Below are 13,634 nucleotides of genomic sequence, written 5' to 3'. Positions count from 1 at the left end.
ACAGTCCTCACAGCAGATCTCCAAGTCCCAAATGAATGCCTAAAGGAATGTTTTGAAGCGTTTTTAATGTTAGATGCTGATCCCATCAGCTGACAGCCCCATGCAATGGGTTTCCAGGCTGGATTATGTGCAACAGAGCAGCTTTTAGGCAAGGATCAGAGCCCCAAAACCAGGCATGTCCTCCCAAGCTTTGACAGTGCCCGGGACCAGAGGTTCCACAGGAAACACTGCCTGGTGTTTCACAGGGCCCTGTGAAAGTCCTCTTTAAGAATTTAAAAACAAATGATGTAGGACCAAAGGGAAAACAAAGCCTGAAGCTCCCTCTGCTGGTTCCCAACAACCATGGGAGGGGAAAACACAACTGGAATGTTTTTTGCTCAGGGGAAGTCAGACTCAAACCCACATGACCTCCTGCCAGTTTTCTACTTGAGCCCTTGTTTTATAAAGACAAGAAAAGCCTCTCAGATGTCCAAACACCAGGGATACACTCCCTATCAACTTTTTTTTCTAAAAATCATAACATTTTAGTATCACATAAAATACAACCTATTTAACCTTAATTACTCCCTAAATCGTTCCAAATCTTTCTCAATAGTACCCACTTCACTTTCTTCTCATTTTGTCTTCATAAAGATTTAATTTTCTGATGATCTTCTCACAGGAAAACCAAAATGACACCTGCTGGTGTATCCCTGGAGTGAGCCCTGCCAGATAACCCAGGAACACAACTGAAAGAACTTGTCTGTACAATTTTATTTACCACTTGCAGTTACATTTACAAATTGTCCCGTACAAGTAAAGCAGTTTTCAAAACGAACTCAACCAGAGCTACAAAAGTTCTTCTCTTCTCTATACATGTTACCAGCTTCAGAATTTATTTCTGTACACGGTTGCTTATTATATTTAACAAAATGTCCCTGTTTTTTTTGGCTCTGAGGATCTCCACAAAGGCAACTTGATAATTTTATCCCATTGCAATCAAGATTAAGTTGAAGTTGTTGTTCTTCTTCTCCTTCCTTCTCCTTTCATCTGAAGCTCTTCCTGGCTTTCAGGTTTGGAATTCAAATAAATGAAGAGTAATGTGACCACCCACCAGCAGTTTTAGTAACCAAGGAGAAAAAAAAAAAGAAGTGGAGCAAAACCATCTTGCAACATTTCAAGCAATGTTTCATTTTAGATGTGTCTGCTCATAAGCATAAATATTGATATAACACCTGGCAATAAGGTTACATAAAAGCACATACAACTTATTTAACATGAAGTTAATTTTTACAAACACACACAGTCAACTCACAAGAAACAGCAGAGATGTAGGAGTGAGGAGCCAGAGCTGTTCAGAAAAGAGCCTGAAGAGAGGAAGGATTCAAAACACAAATATTGCTCCAAGAGTAAGTTTCAGTTTCACCATTTCTGAAACACTTGAGAAAAATATACACGTTCAAAATGTAACTGTTACAAGTTTCAGAACGGCAGCTCTCCTACACAAATGCTTCTAAAGAGGAAAGAAAGGGTTTCCCCCAGGAGAGGGCAGGAGATGGATACACAGAAGCAGCCAGGATAAAATCCTGTCCCTGCTGAAATAGACAGCAATTCTCAATGAGCTCAGCAGGGCAAAAATTCACTACTTCAAACACCGTTTCTCCCCCAAATCAGCCAAGCCTGCCCACCTCTTTGCATCACAGTCCCACAGAGTTAACTTTAATTATGTCAGTCAAGTCTTTATGTTTACTTGTTAAATCCTTTTTTTTGAAGAAGAAACCTATTCTGGTACCAGGGTCAACAAGCCTGGGATAAGATCAAAACCAGGGAAGAGGCTGTGTACAGCCAGAAAGATAAGAGAGTTTATGTAACATTTCCTTTGCAGTCTCATCTCCTTCTATTTTTAAATTCCTCCAAAGGGCCAAGGCTCAGGGCAAGGCAACACACTCAGACAACCAAATATAGGGGCTCTCAGAATTGCTGTCTACCCCTCAAATACTTCAAGAATGGCCAGAACAGCCTAAAAGCAGCACAATCTGCAAGGTTAAATCACCCAGAGGAGGGAGCTGAAAATTGTCTGGTATCAGACACAAACCTCAGCAGTTTGTGGTCCAGCTCTATCAACAACCAACCAGAAAGTCAACTCAGATGTGGACTTATTACACAACAGAAACCTTCCAATCCTACCATGAGAGATGAAGTAGCTGAACACCAAAACAATACAGCAAGTTCAGCAAGGCAAAGGCACACACACAAGCAGTTACCACAGCACTGGGTAACCTAGTTGCATAGATTTACCATTGTGGTTTTGTTACACTGTTCAGAAGGAGCTAAGGGGGGGGTGGAAAGTAGCATATAGTCCCTTTCCCAAAGTATTTTATTAATAACTTGAAAGGATTGTACCAAGACTACAGAAGTGAGTTCACAGCTTTAAACACCTTCCAATTTCTCCTACTCACAGGAGGGACACTGAAGATGTTTTAAAGAAAACTGCACTGAAAACAAAAGTCAACAACTGAACAAACCATGTTTCAAACTAATTGTTTTAGTTTAGAAGGCCAGTGTGAGACATGATTCCACAACATTTCAGGTTGTTTTGTCTGTCTTGTTTTCCATATCTTATTTTTACAGTAGCCTTGAATACTTCAGTATGTAACATCCTGCTAAGCCTTCAAGGAGATTTGAAGAAAACATTCAAGATATAGTTTGAAAACACACTGAAATGTTTCACCATCTTTGCATGTTTTCACTGGAAAAAATCCTGCTTGAGTACAAAAGGCAGGTATCTTTTTTCCAAAATATTTCCCCATCACTGGGGAAAAAACCCATGGGATCCTGACCACCAGCAACTAACCCTAAGTCTTATGCTTCACATCTTCCCTCACACCTGCAAAGATAAAACAAGGCCAAAAAGTCAGGAAGAGAATTTTAACATCATTGCTTATTTATCACAACACATCACAAGTAGTCTCAGCTAGGAATTTCTACCACCACTTCTTTACTTCACAACAGCAGCCAGAGTTGGAAGCTCCTGAAAGAAGCCAGTAGATTCTCTTACTGTGCAGAAATACCAGGGGAACACTAGAACTAAAGCTTCTCCACATGACTGCAACATTACAGATCATGTGATTTTATCTGTAGAGAGCAAAATGACACCTTGCAAAACAAAGCAGCTGTTTTACATCCAACATAACCCCCTTTGACTGAGATGGCCTACACTCCTCATCCACTTCTCACCTGCAGAGAAGTTGACCCAAGGGAGTGATCTGGTTGGAGAAGACAGGGTTGGGACCTTGACTCGTGAAGGAGGACTGCCAAGATCCAAACCTAAGGAAGAGCACTTCTGGATTTTTCACATGTGGAAGAACAATGAAGTGTGGAACGTGATCACAGGACTTGTCCTTTCGTATAAAAACATGACTAGATTAAAAGCAGAGACAGTGTGAGAAGGAACAGACTAAAACAGGCTTCAGTTCCTTCAGGTAAGGCTTCTCAGCCTGAACCTGAAAAAAAAAAATGGGTAGCACAAGTTCCCTGCTAGCAGGAACTAGATGTTCTGGTGGCAGAAGAGGTGTGAGTGGCATGACTGGCTGCAGCCCAGGACACTGAGAAGAAAGCAAACTGGAGAAGCTACAGCACTTGACATTAAACAACCAGCAAGCTGCAACATTCAACAGAACTGACAAAGAGTTGAAAAATACAGTTTATTCTGGTGCTGAAGTGGTGGCACTGTACAAGTTGCCAGTTATATGAAACAACTTCTGGTAACTCATTTTTTAACTAAACCATTAAGCTCAATGTAATTACCCTAACTTTAAAAGACTAAAAAACTCAAGAGTATTTTAGAAACTCAGACTGAAGTCCACTTATTTGTTTTAATGAGCATATTTTCCATGAAGTCCATGCTGCCCATCTCTGTGTGTTCCAGGAGTCTGGCTGTGTAAGAAGTTCTCTACAGCAATCATCTGAACTGAACACATCAGTTCTCCAACCATAAACAGTTCTCATAATTTAAAAAAAAAAATCACTTTATAATTTAAAACAGATATCAATAACATTCTGCTTTTCTTTTAGCTAGAATGCACCCTCATTACTGACTCAGAATATCCATTTGATTTTGAGAAAAAAGCTTGCAAAAAATATATCAAGTTCAAAATGTACAGAAAAGGACAGAGAGCTATTTTGGGGTTAATGTTATTTTAGAAGGAGTTGCAACCTAGGAGTGAAATACCTTATATTACAAATATCCAAACAGTTAAGCCTTACTGCATACACCTTCCTAGTGTAGTGAGGGTTAGTTACAGAAAGGTACTTTGACAGCAGGGACCAAGAGCTGCAGCTTGGTCTGCTTTACACTTGATCACGTAGGCGGGCGAGTCTCTGTGACAGCTCATCCTGCAGAATTGGAAAACACAAACACACCAACCATTAGTAATATGGAAATTAATTTTTTGCAGAGTTCTGGTCAAGCAATCTCGTGTCCTGATGACTTTCAATTATCTCATGTGCAGGTCTTAACAAGATTTGCTTTAGACCTCAAGAATGGCTGTACCAGGTGAGACCAAAGGTCCATACAGCTACCTAGGAAGGAGTTTCAGAACACAGCAAGTAGCCACAGGGTTGTTTGGGGCTTTATTTTTTTGTAATGTATCATCTTTGCAAGTGCACATCAGCTCTTACAGAGCTGCATCCTTATGTGGATGCAGCCTTGACTGACCCAGGCTGGTATCCAACTGAACAGCTACAGAGACAGCAGGAGGTCTGTTTGTGTCAGAGGACCTGGTACAAGGCGAAACTGAACTTCTCAAAGAATGTGGAACACCTGGGGCTTCCCAAACATTGCTCAGCTGAGACTCCCTAAAGCCTTCTCCACAAAAATGGAATGACAAAAATAATCTGTTCTCTTTCCACTGCCTCAAATACACTCCCCTAGAACGGGAACAGCAACTCACCAAAAGATCTGTGCAACCCTGACATCAGATCTGCCCCCGCTCAAGAAATTCTAAACTATCATCTAGAGCAAACGTGGAATCCTTGGCACTGATCCCACAGGATCTTTCACATATTAAAGGGAAAAACCTAAAGGCCTTGTGTATGCTAGGGGAGATGGCTGGATTCATTTGAGTTGGAGCAGGTAAAAGAGGCAACTGCTTCCAACTCTGCAAAATAACTATGCAAAAATACACCTGAAACATCTAAACTTTCTGGATTCAGTAAGCACACAAATGGATTGCTAACATTATTTTGATTGCAAGACTGTTTTAACTACCCATTGTTTCTTTTGGAAAACTAAAATCTAATGACAAGTCAGCAAGCCTGTTTTGTCTGAGTAAAGTATTAATTCTAATACCACATTCCCCTAGAAAACACTGATTTCAATGGAACAGGTTTACCTGTTCTGCCGACGCAACACTTGTACCAACAGAACCTGTTTGCCCTTGAGGTAGCTCCATGTTCAGATCAAGACTAAGAGGAGAAAATAAAACAAACAAACAAAAAAAACCAAGTCAGGCATTTATGGCTCAAGGCAGCAGCACAATCAAAGAGCAACACTGAGCTACACGAGATCAGCATCCCATGAATGCAGGACTCCAGCTAATTAGACAACTTGACCAGTAAATTTGACTCATTACCATGAAGAACAGTCATTTACTATCACTAGCAATAGTTAAATTAATTCTGCTTAATCAGGACACACCAAGAGTTCTTTTTGGCAGGGGTTTAGCAGACATGGCATACACATGAATGACAGGAAGTTTTACTCAAAAATTCTGCCAAGAGAGACACTTCCAAGCTAAGTGTCACCAAGAAGACAAGGAATGTTCTGTGAAGTATTTCAGCACACCCTCAAAGGCTTCAATATGGAATGATGGCCTGTTTGGCAATGCCTAGGTTGTGGCAGCAGAACTAGGGGAAGTATTAATGTGGTGAGACTGGGAAAAGAGAGGCAAAGTGTGCAGAAGCACAGCAAGGGTTGCTAATGCCAAAGCCAACCCAATGACACAGCTATGCTGGCATGACAAGTGACAGGACTTTAGGCTCTGGCACAACCACCCCTGCATGCTGACATTCCCTGTAGCTCCGAGTGAAAATAGGATGAAATGCTGGCAACTAAACTGCTCCCAGAATGGTGCCCAGAGGTGAAAGGAAAATGGTGATTCCTCTCTGCTTCCAAGAGACAAACATACACAGACAAGAAGGGATTTACCTACCCTGCTTCATCTGCCATTTCCTGTAGAAGCATATCCACCTGGTTCTAGGGGAAAGAAAACAAAACTGATGGCTATATTCTGTAGTTATGGTGAGCTTGAGAGAACAGAATTCATTTAAACAAAACTGATCGAAAGGTATTTCACAGAACATTGTGCTTAACCACCAGAGGGCCCTGTATCAACTCAAACCCAGAGGTGCTCAGCCTGTTAAAATCCTGTTCATTGATTGCTGACTTCTGAAACAATGTTTCTACAGAATTCAACTTATCTGTAACACACCCTAAAGACACACTTGAACATTTCAAGTGCTGGTTATTAGCTGCTAAGCCACTGCTTTGCACACCATGGAAAAAAGCCCATCTCCAAGAGGCTTGGTTTATTGGATTTAGTGCTTTGTAAATAAACAAATCTAAACCTAAATCAAATAAATGTCTCTCTGACAAAACTTCTGTTGGAATAGCATGTTTAGCTCCCCATGGAATAGCACAAGGGAGTAAGTGCTAGGAATTCCATTGTTTAAGGATTTATTTTAGTAAACATGTCCACAAACAGAGAGCAGGTAATTATCAGCCTTTCCACTGCACATACTACCACTGATTTGGTGGTGACTAATGTAAATTGTTAATATCAGTGAGTCAGAACTATCGATTTTTTCACAGCATATTAATATTGATAATTAATGCTGCAGTGTCTTTGGGTTCAGAAGTTCATAAAATCATAGAATGGTTAAGGTTGGAAAGACCTTAAAGATCATTAAGAACTCATCAAAACACTGCTTGTTCAATAGGAGGGCTAAAGTTTTCAACATAGAATATAGAATAAACCCTGCTATAAGAGTGAAATACATACATGTGATCCTCTGCATTTGCAACTATAATTTGAAATAGTCTCTTCATCACAAAGAAGCACAAAGCAAAAGTGAAAAGGCTCCAGTTGCTGCCATGTCTCCAAGTAGGCAGAAAGAAGAGAATGAGACCTTTCCATAGAGTTTAGACATGTAATTTAAGATCAGAATAAATTACTATTCTTACTTGTGGTGTTGTTAGTGTCGTGGTGCTGCTCATTGTATCTTCCATCTGTTGTGTCTGAACATCTAACGTTTCAAATTGATGCTCAAATTTATCCATTAGGGCAGATATCTGTAGAAAAAATAAAAATTATTCAAATCCATAATCTGCAAATAACAGAATGGAAACAGCTCTCAACTGGCAAAACAAGAATCACACAACCAGGAGGTCTATTTACCTTTTCCAAGTTCATGCTCTTCAGCGTGGCATCCATAGACTTCACTACCCCTGCCATTGACTTGGTTACCTGAAATGAGGTACAAGGAATTATTACAAAGAAAGAAAAATGAGCAGTTTCTTATCACAGAATTATAGAATGGTTAAGGCTGGAAGGGACTTTAAAGATCACCAGGTTCCAGCACCCCTGCATGGGCAGGGACACCTCCCACCAGCCCAGGCTGCTCCAAGCCCCATCCAACCTGCCCTTCAACACTGCCAGGGATGGGGCAGCCACAGCTTCCCTGGGCAACCTGGGCCAGGCTCTCACCACCCTCACAGCAAAGAATTCCCTCCTCATGTCTCACCTCCATCTCCCTCTTCCAGTTTTCATCCATCGCCCCTTGTCCTCTCCCCCTCTGCCCTTGTCCCAAGTCCCTCCCCAGCTTTCCTGGAGCCCCTTCAGGCACTGGAAGGTGCTCAGAGGTCTCCCTGGAGCCTTCTCTTCTCCAGGCTGAACACCCCAACTCTCTAAGCCTGTCTCCAGAGCAGAGCTCCTCCAGCCCTTGGAGCACCTTCATGGCCCTTCTCTGGCCCCTCTCCAACAGCTCCATGTCTCTCCTGTGCTGAGGGCTCCAGAGCTGGACACAGCACTCCAGGTGGGGGCTCAGAGTAGAGGGACAGAATCCCCTCCCTTGCCCAAAGCTCTCATCTCTAGCCACAGACTTTCTACAGTACCAAACAGCAGGGCACACACTGCTGCCACCTAGAACACCACTTTTTATGGCTCCTATAAGCTCAAATTCTATAAACTAACTCAACCACTTGAAATACAAAGTCTGAGCTGAAATTCACTAAAAATTGAGGTGTACATAGCATTAGCTTTTGTGGGTCTCAACATCTGTCAAATGTTAAGGGGTATGTTTGGTGTACAGATCACATGGCAGAATAAACTCTGGCTGAAGCAGTACAGTAACATACCCTAAAGAACTACCTGAGCTACAGAAGATCTCTGGAACCACAAGTCCTGTCATGACTTGATGTTTTTAGAAGTGAAGCAAACTAATCTTAACAATGCAACCTGCAGAACACACTGTATCCTTAGGAGCATGAGTAATAACAAACAATAGAAGTTACTAGCTATCAAACATAGTAGAGAGCAGCTGCCAGGGGAATTTCTGGATCTCATTTATGAGTGGCTACATCTTGAAACCAAAACTGAAACTTTTCACAGAATCAGAACAGTCAGGGTTGGAAAAGGACCTCTGAGCTCACCAAGTCCAACCGAAAAAAAACCCACAAACCACCAACCAAAAAACCAAATAAAACCACACTCAAAACAACCCACAATCACACAACCTACAACCTCAGCCACTAGAGCACACCCTGAAGTTCCACATCTACACGTTTCTTGAACACCTCCAAAGATGGTGACTCCACCACCTCCCTGGGCAGCTGCTCCAGTGCCTGATCACTCCTTCAGTAAACAAATCCTTTCTAATATCCCATCTGAATCTCCCCTGACACAACTTCAGAGCATCCCCTCTGGTCCTGCCATTATTAACTGGGGAGAAGAGGCCAACCTCCACCTCCCTACAACCTCCTTTCAGGGAGCTGTAGAGAGCAGTGAGGTCTCCCCTCAGCCTCCTCTTCTCCAAACTAAACATCCCTATTTCCCTCAGCTGCTTCTCATAGGACTTGTCCTCTAGACCCTTCCCCAGCTTGGTGGCTCTTCTCTGGACACACTCCAGCTCCTCAGTGTCCTTCTTGTAGTGAGGGGCCCAGAACTGCACACAGTGCTGAAGGTGCAACCTCACCAGTGCTGAGCACAGGGGCAGGATCACCTCCCTGCTCCTGCTGGTCACACTATTCCTGATGCAGGCCAGGATGGTGTTGGTGTCCTTGGCCACCTGGGCACAGGCTGCCTCGTGTTCACCAGGCTGTCACCCAGCACCCCCAGGTCCTTTTCTGCTGGGCAGCTCATTACAGAAAGAACTAAGATCAGAGGTCAGCAGCACACCCTTGCAGCAGAGAGGTGGAAAGAGACCTACCTTGCCCATTGTCACTGCAGTCTGAACTCTGGCTGCTACAGCATCTACCCTGGCGCTCATGCGCAAGAAATTGATGGCCTGGTTCTTCTGGCGGATGGCGTTCTCCGCGTGGATCCGGGCCACTTCCATGTTCCCCTTCTGAATTGCCTGTTGAAAACAAAGGCATTTTTACCTCTTCTGCCCTGTAAATGTCATTTCTGAACGGCCCGTGTCATTTTTGAAATCAGCATAAACCCATCCCGGTGTCTTTTTCCATTAAAAGAGGAAATAAAACCTTTCCTCCTCCCCCAGTCCTCCTCCAGCTTTTTCCAGATGTGAAGCCCTAACCTCTTTCCAAGGAAGGGATCCAGCATGCACGTGATGCCAGAAGTTTTACAAAGCCACAGGAACTTAATTTCCTCGTTCCTAGAAGAGTTTTCAGTATCAAGACCCAAACACAGACACAGCTGACATGGCTGTATCTCCTGGACATCAATATAGTCAAATAAATTTAGTCTCTTTACTCCTTCAAAGATGCAGAAACTATTTTGCTCTTCATAAGCCCTTTTACTACACGGTGACAAACATTAAGATCAAATATTTTTAACTTTGAGAACAACAGCCTCTAACAAAATACATCCAAGACAATCTTCTCAGGATGCAAATGCCACAAAATTCACAAGAAGCTGCTCAGGAATGTATCCTCACATTCATTAATATATATGGGAAGATTTATAGTCATATCTTTTAAATCACAAGCATGTGTTACAGTATTGTTAGCATGCACACCAGGAAAATGGTAGAAACACCAGATATTTTTGCTACAGCATGTAAACAACACACCTCAAAGCTGGTTTCAGACTCACTGCTTACCTTCTTAATTTTAGCTTTCTCGGCCTTTTCTTCTTTGTCGCATTTTTTCGAGTTCCTGTTGAGCTCCTTTGCAGCAAACTTTAAGTTAAACAGGTGCTCTGCAGCCCAAGTTAAGGGTTCAAGAACAGGACTGATCCTTTCACTGGAGTATTTTGCTCTCCTGCTTGAAGTGTTACCACACCCACCCTGTTACTGTGTTTCCCCAATAGTGATATTAAAACTTGGAATATGTTATTTAAGCAAGGCCCTGAAAGTCACACCATAAGGGGACCTACCAGGCTGCTTTACAATCAGAATGCCATTTATCAGCTGGGTTCTAAAAACAGAAGGTCTAAAAAAGTAAGTTCAGATCCCAGACTGCCTCCATTTAACATTAAACCCACTTCAGATCGAGAAATACCAAAAAACCACACATCCCCCAAGAGGAAGTGAAAGTCTCACTCCCCCACCCACTTTCACTCACCACCATGAGCCCTTGACTCTCAGTGAAATGGAAATGCAGTTTACTGGCCTGCCTGGAACCTCCCCAGCCCCCCAAAAAAGAAAAGCCAGTGAGGAACAGCAGGCAAACAAAGAGTGTAACAGCAGAGGGGCCTGGCTGAGCACGCCCTGGTTACAAACCCTGAGGCAGGGCTGCCCTTCTAAGCCACAGCACCATCTCGCAGGGTTGGAACAGCTCCCACAGCTCCAGCCCTGGTCATGTGGGAGATGCTGGGGTCCCTGGTAGCCCCATCATCTGCCTTGGGGCAAGGAACACTTCAGTCAGCAACAAACTTCACCTTTTAGAAAGCCCTGCTTAAGCTGAAAGCTGTAAGAAGACAGTAGAACAAGCCTGCACAGTGACTCAGAATAATTGCATTAAACTGTTACTGACAGAAATTAAAGTCTGCTTTGTAAAAATAACAATTAAAAAAAACACTCCTAAAATACTGCTGATGAAAGCTTCCAAATAACATAGGTCTTTCTCAAACAAAATGGAAGCTCAAAGCTTCATAGGCTTCTTCCATCTCACATTTGATAACCCGAGAGGAAGATGGAGCAAGTACTAAGATAGGCAGAAGCACCTGAAGTTAAACATTGTGAGGTGCTTGTTGTTTCTTTAATATTTCAAGTAAATTAATTATTCCACAACTTGGGGGGGGGTGGGGGGGGAGTTGTCCTTTAAAGTCCAGCCATCCATCTTAGAGCTCTGACAGCCATCTGAAGACATTAGGTAGTCCATTCATATTATTTGTTATCCTATTCTACAAAGATCCCAAGCAGGCTACAAAGCTGTGCCTAGACATCTCTGGTCTCTGCTAAGGTAGCTACCAGTAACACCATCATTACTGCTTGTATTTGTATTTCTGTGCTTTAAAACCTAGGTCACCATCCCCTTCAGCAATAACACAAGGCCACGGGTAATTCACCAAACAGGAAAATACCTTTAGGTTGCCCATTCAAGTACACTTCAGGTCACAGACCAGACCAACCAGGCAAAACCTGACATCATCTATTGACACCCACTGCACTGAACAGCACTTCCAAGCAGCTTCCTTTGAAACAACTTCCTCAGTTACTCACTTAGGGCATTCACCTTTGACATTAAAACAGCTCAGCCTGCCTCCTCCACAGCTCTGTCATCCCACGACCAGCACCAACTCACTCCTCCCTCCAAGTGTCTTGCTCGATGTGCCACAACCCGAGGGAAACCGAGCTGCCACCGTTCCCAGTGACTCACTGGTCACCTGCTCCAGCACTCCCACAACAACCAGCAACCACTTCAGCCACACCAACACCTCTGTGATCTTTAAGGCTTTCTCTTTTTTTTTTTTTTTCTTTTTGCCCCTGTGTGTTATCACACAGCGATTCGGGTTGGAAGGGACTGGACAGACCATCTAGTCCCAAACCCCCATCCCCTCACGGGGCAGGGGGGCACCTCCCACTGGACCAGGTTGCCCCAGAGAGTCAAGACAGCAACCCCCACACGCAGGGCCCAGCTCCCCTCGGGCTCACAGACAACACGAACCCCCCCTCCTCCTGGCCAGGCCCTCTGCAGGGGGGAGACCCCCGCTCCCCCCACCCACCGCCGGGAAGGGAGGGACACCCTTCCCACCGCCTCCCACCTTCCCGGGCGGAGAGGCCTTGCCCGTCACCCCCCCACCCTCCCCAGAGCCGGCCTGGGACCCCCTGAACCGCCGGGGCACCCCCTGAACCGCCGGGGCACCCCCTGAACCGCCGGGGCACCCCCTGAACCGCCGAAGGACCCCCCGAACCGCCGAAGGACCCCCTGAACCGCCGTTCCACAGGCCCGCACCCAGCCCAGGCCGCAGCCCCCACCCCCAGAGCGGCTGCGGCGGCTCCCGGCAGCAAGAGACGTCTCCGCGCCTCCGGCCCCAAGGAGCCCCGAGGATACTCTCCATGTTGGCCATGGCGGCTCGGCGGAGCTCCGGGCCCGGCGGGGCGGAGGGCAGGGCAGGGCAGGGCCCGGGTGGGTGCCGGGGCCCGGGGCGCTGCTCGGCCCCTCGCTCGGCGCTGCCGCGGCTTCCGGCTCCCGCGGGCGGGGCGGCGGCGCGGGGCGGGGCGCGCATGCGCGGGGGGGGTTGGGGGGGGCTGCGCGGGGCGGAGCGCGCATGCGCAGGACGGCGGCCGTTCGTTACCTCAGGGTCTCCCGCTCCCCTCAGGGTCTTTCAGTCGCCTCAGGGTCTTTCTCCCCCCGCCTCCAGGCACCGCTTTTATTGTCTCCACCGACAATACACTCTTCCTTTTAACGCAATCAACATCAAAGCCCCACTTCGCAGCTCCTCGGAAGGCGAGGGAGCAAGCCGGCGGGACCCGCCTCGGCTTCTGCGGCGTTTTGCGCCGCTAAAAGTCGTCGCCGCTAAAAATAAAAAGCGTCGCGGTGCGTGAATAGCGTGTTTCGTTTAAAATTGAACTTTAACGCTTGCGACCTGAAGGCGGGTAAGACTAAAAACAGATTATTTTTTCAAATTTAAGGCCTATAAACAAAAGGTAGGGCGAACACTGCCTTCTTGCCCTACTTACATCAAGATTTTCTGTGGTGTGTGACAGAAATACCTACATAGGTGACCTGGCTGTAGCCAGAAGTGCAGGAATCAAACCACAATAGTTAAATTTCTGGTTTAATCCTCGTTGGCTTTGCTGAAAGGCTCGCAGAGGCTTACATATGTGATAAGGATTGATGAGCCAAGGATAGACACTCCATAAAAAATACTGGTATAATGTGCTTCCCTGCCTTCTTAGTGTGGCTACACACCTCGTTCATTTTGTGTTTTTATAGTGAAAACATGAATATATTTTATATTAATTCCTCTTCA

General features: G+C 45.0%; 1 protein-coding gene across 1 annotated transcript; it reads right to left on the bottom strand.

The window, feature by feature from the left end:
* Window positions 1-734: 734 nt before the first annotated feature.
* CHMP1B (charged multivesicular body protein 1B) lies at window positions 735-12,857 on the bottom strand. The gene is made up of 8 exons (XM_051630698.1): window positions 12,713-12,857; window positions 10,318-10,415; window positions 9,466-9,612; window positions 7,437-7,505; window positions 7,223-7,330; window positions 6,192-6,235; window positions 5,373-5,445; window positions 735-4,374 (listed from the first exon to the last, which is right to left on the bottom strand). Exons 1-8 carry the CDS (start codon window positions 12,726-12,728, stop codon window positions 4,330-4,332), a joined length of 600 nt encoding a protein of 199 aa, XP_051486658.1. The 5' UTR covers window positions 12,729-12,857; the 3' UTR covers window positions 735-4,329.
* Between the last annotated feature and the right edge of the window lie 777 nt (window positions 12,858-13,634).

This window comes from Apus apus, chromosome 12 (assembly GCF_020740795.1).
Source record: "Apus apus isolate bApuApu2 chromosome 12, bApuApu2.pri.cur, whole genome shotgun sequence".
Classification (NCBI taxonomy): Eukaryota; Metazoa; Chordata; class Aves; order Apodiformes; family Apodidae; genus Apus; species Apus apus.
This window is presented reverse-complemented; position numbering and strand designations above follow the sequence as displayed.

What these genes read in the sequence shown, in the direction of transcription:
- CHMP1B (XM_051630698.1), bottom strand. An exon ending in AGAGCATGAACTTGGAAAAG is followed by an intron (nt 7,331 to 7,436) that starts GTAAATAGACCT and finishes TTTTTTCTACAG; the next exon opens with ATATCTGCCCTAATGGATAA. An exon ending in GTGTTGCGTCGGCAGAACAG is followed by an intron (nt 4,375 to 5,372) that starts GTAAACCTGTTC and finishes CCAATTCTGCAG; the next exon opens with GATGAGCTGTCACAGAGACT.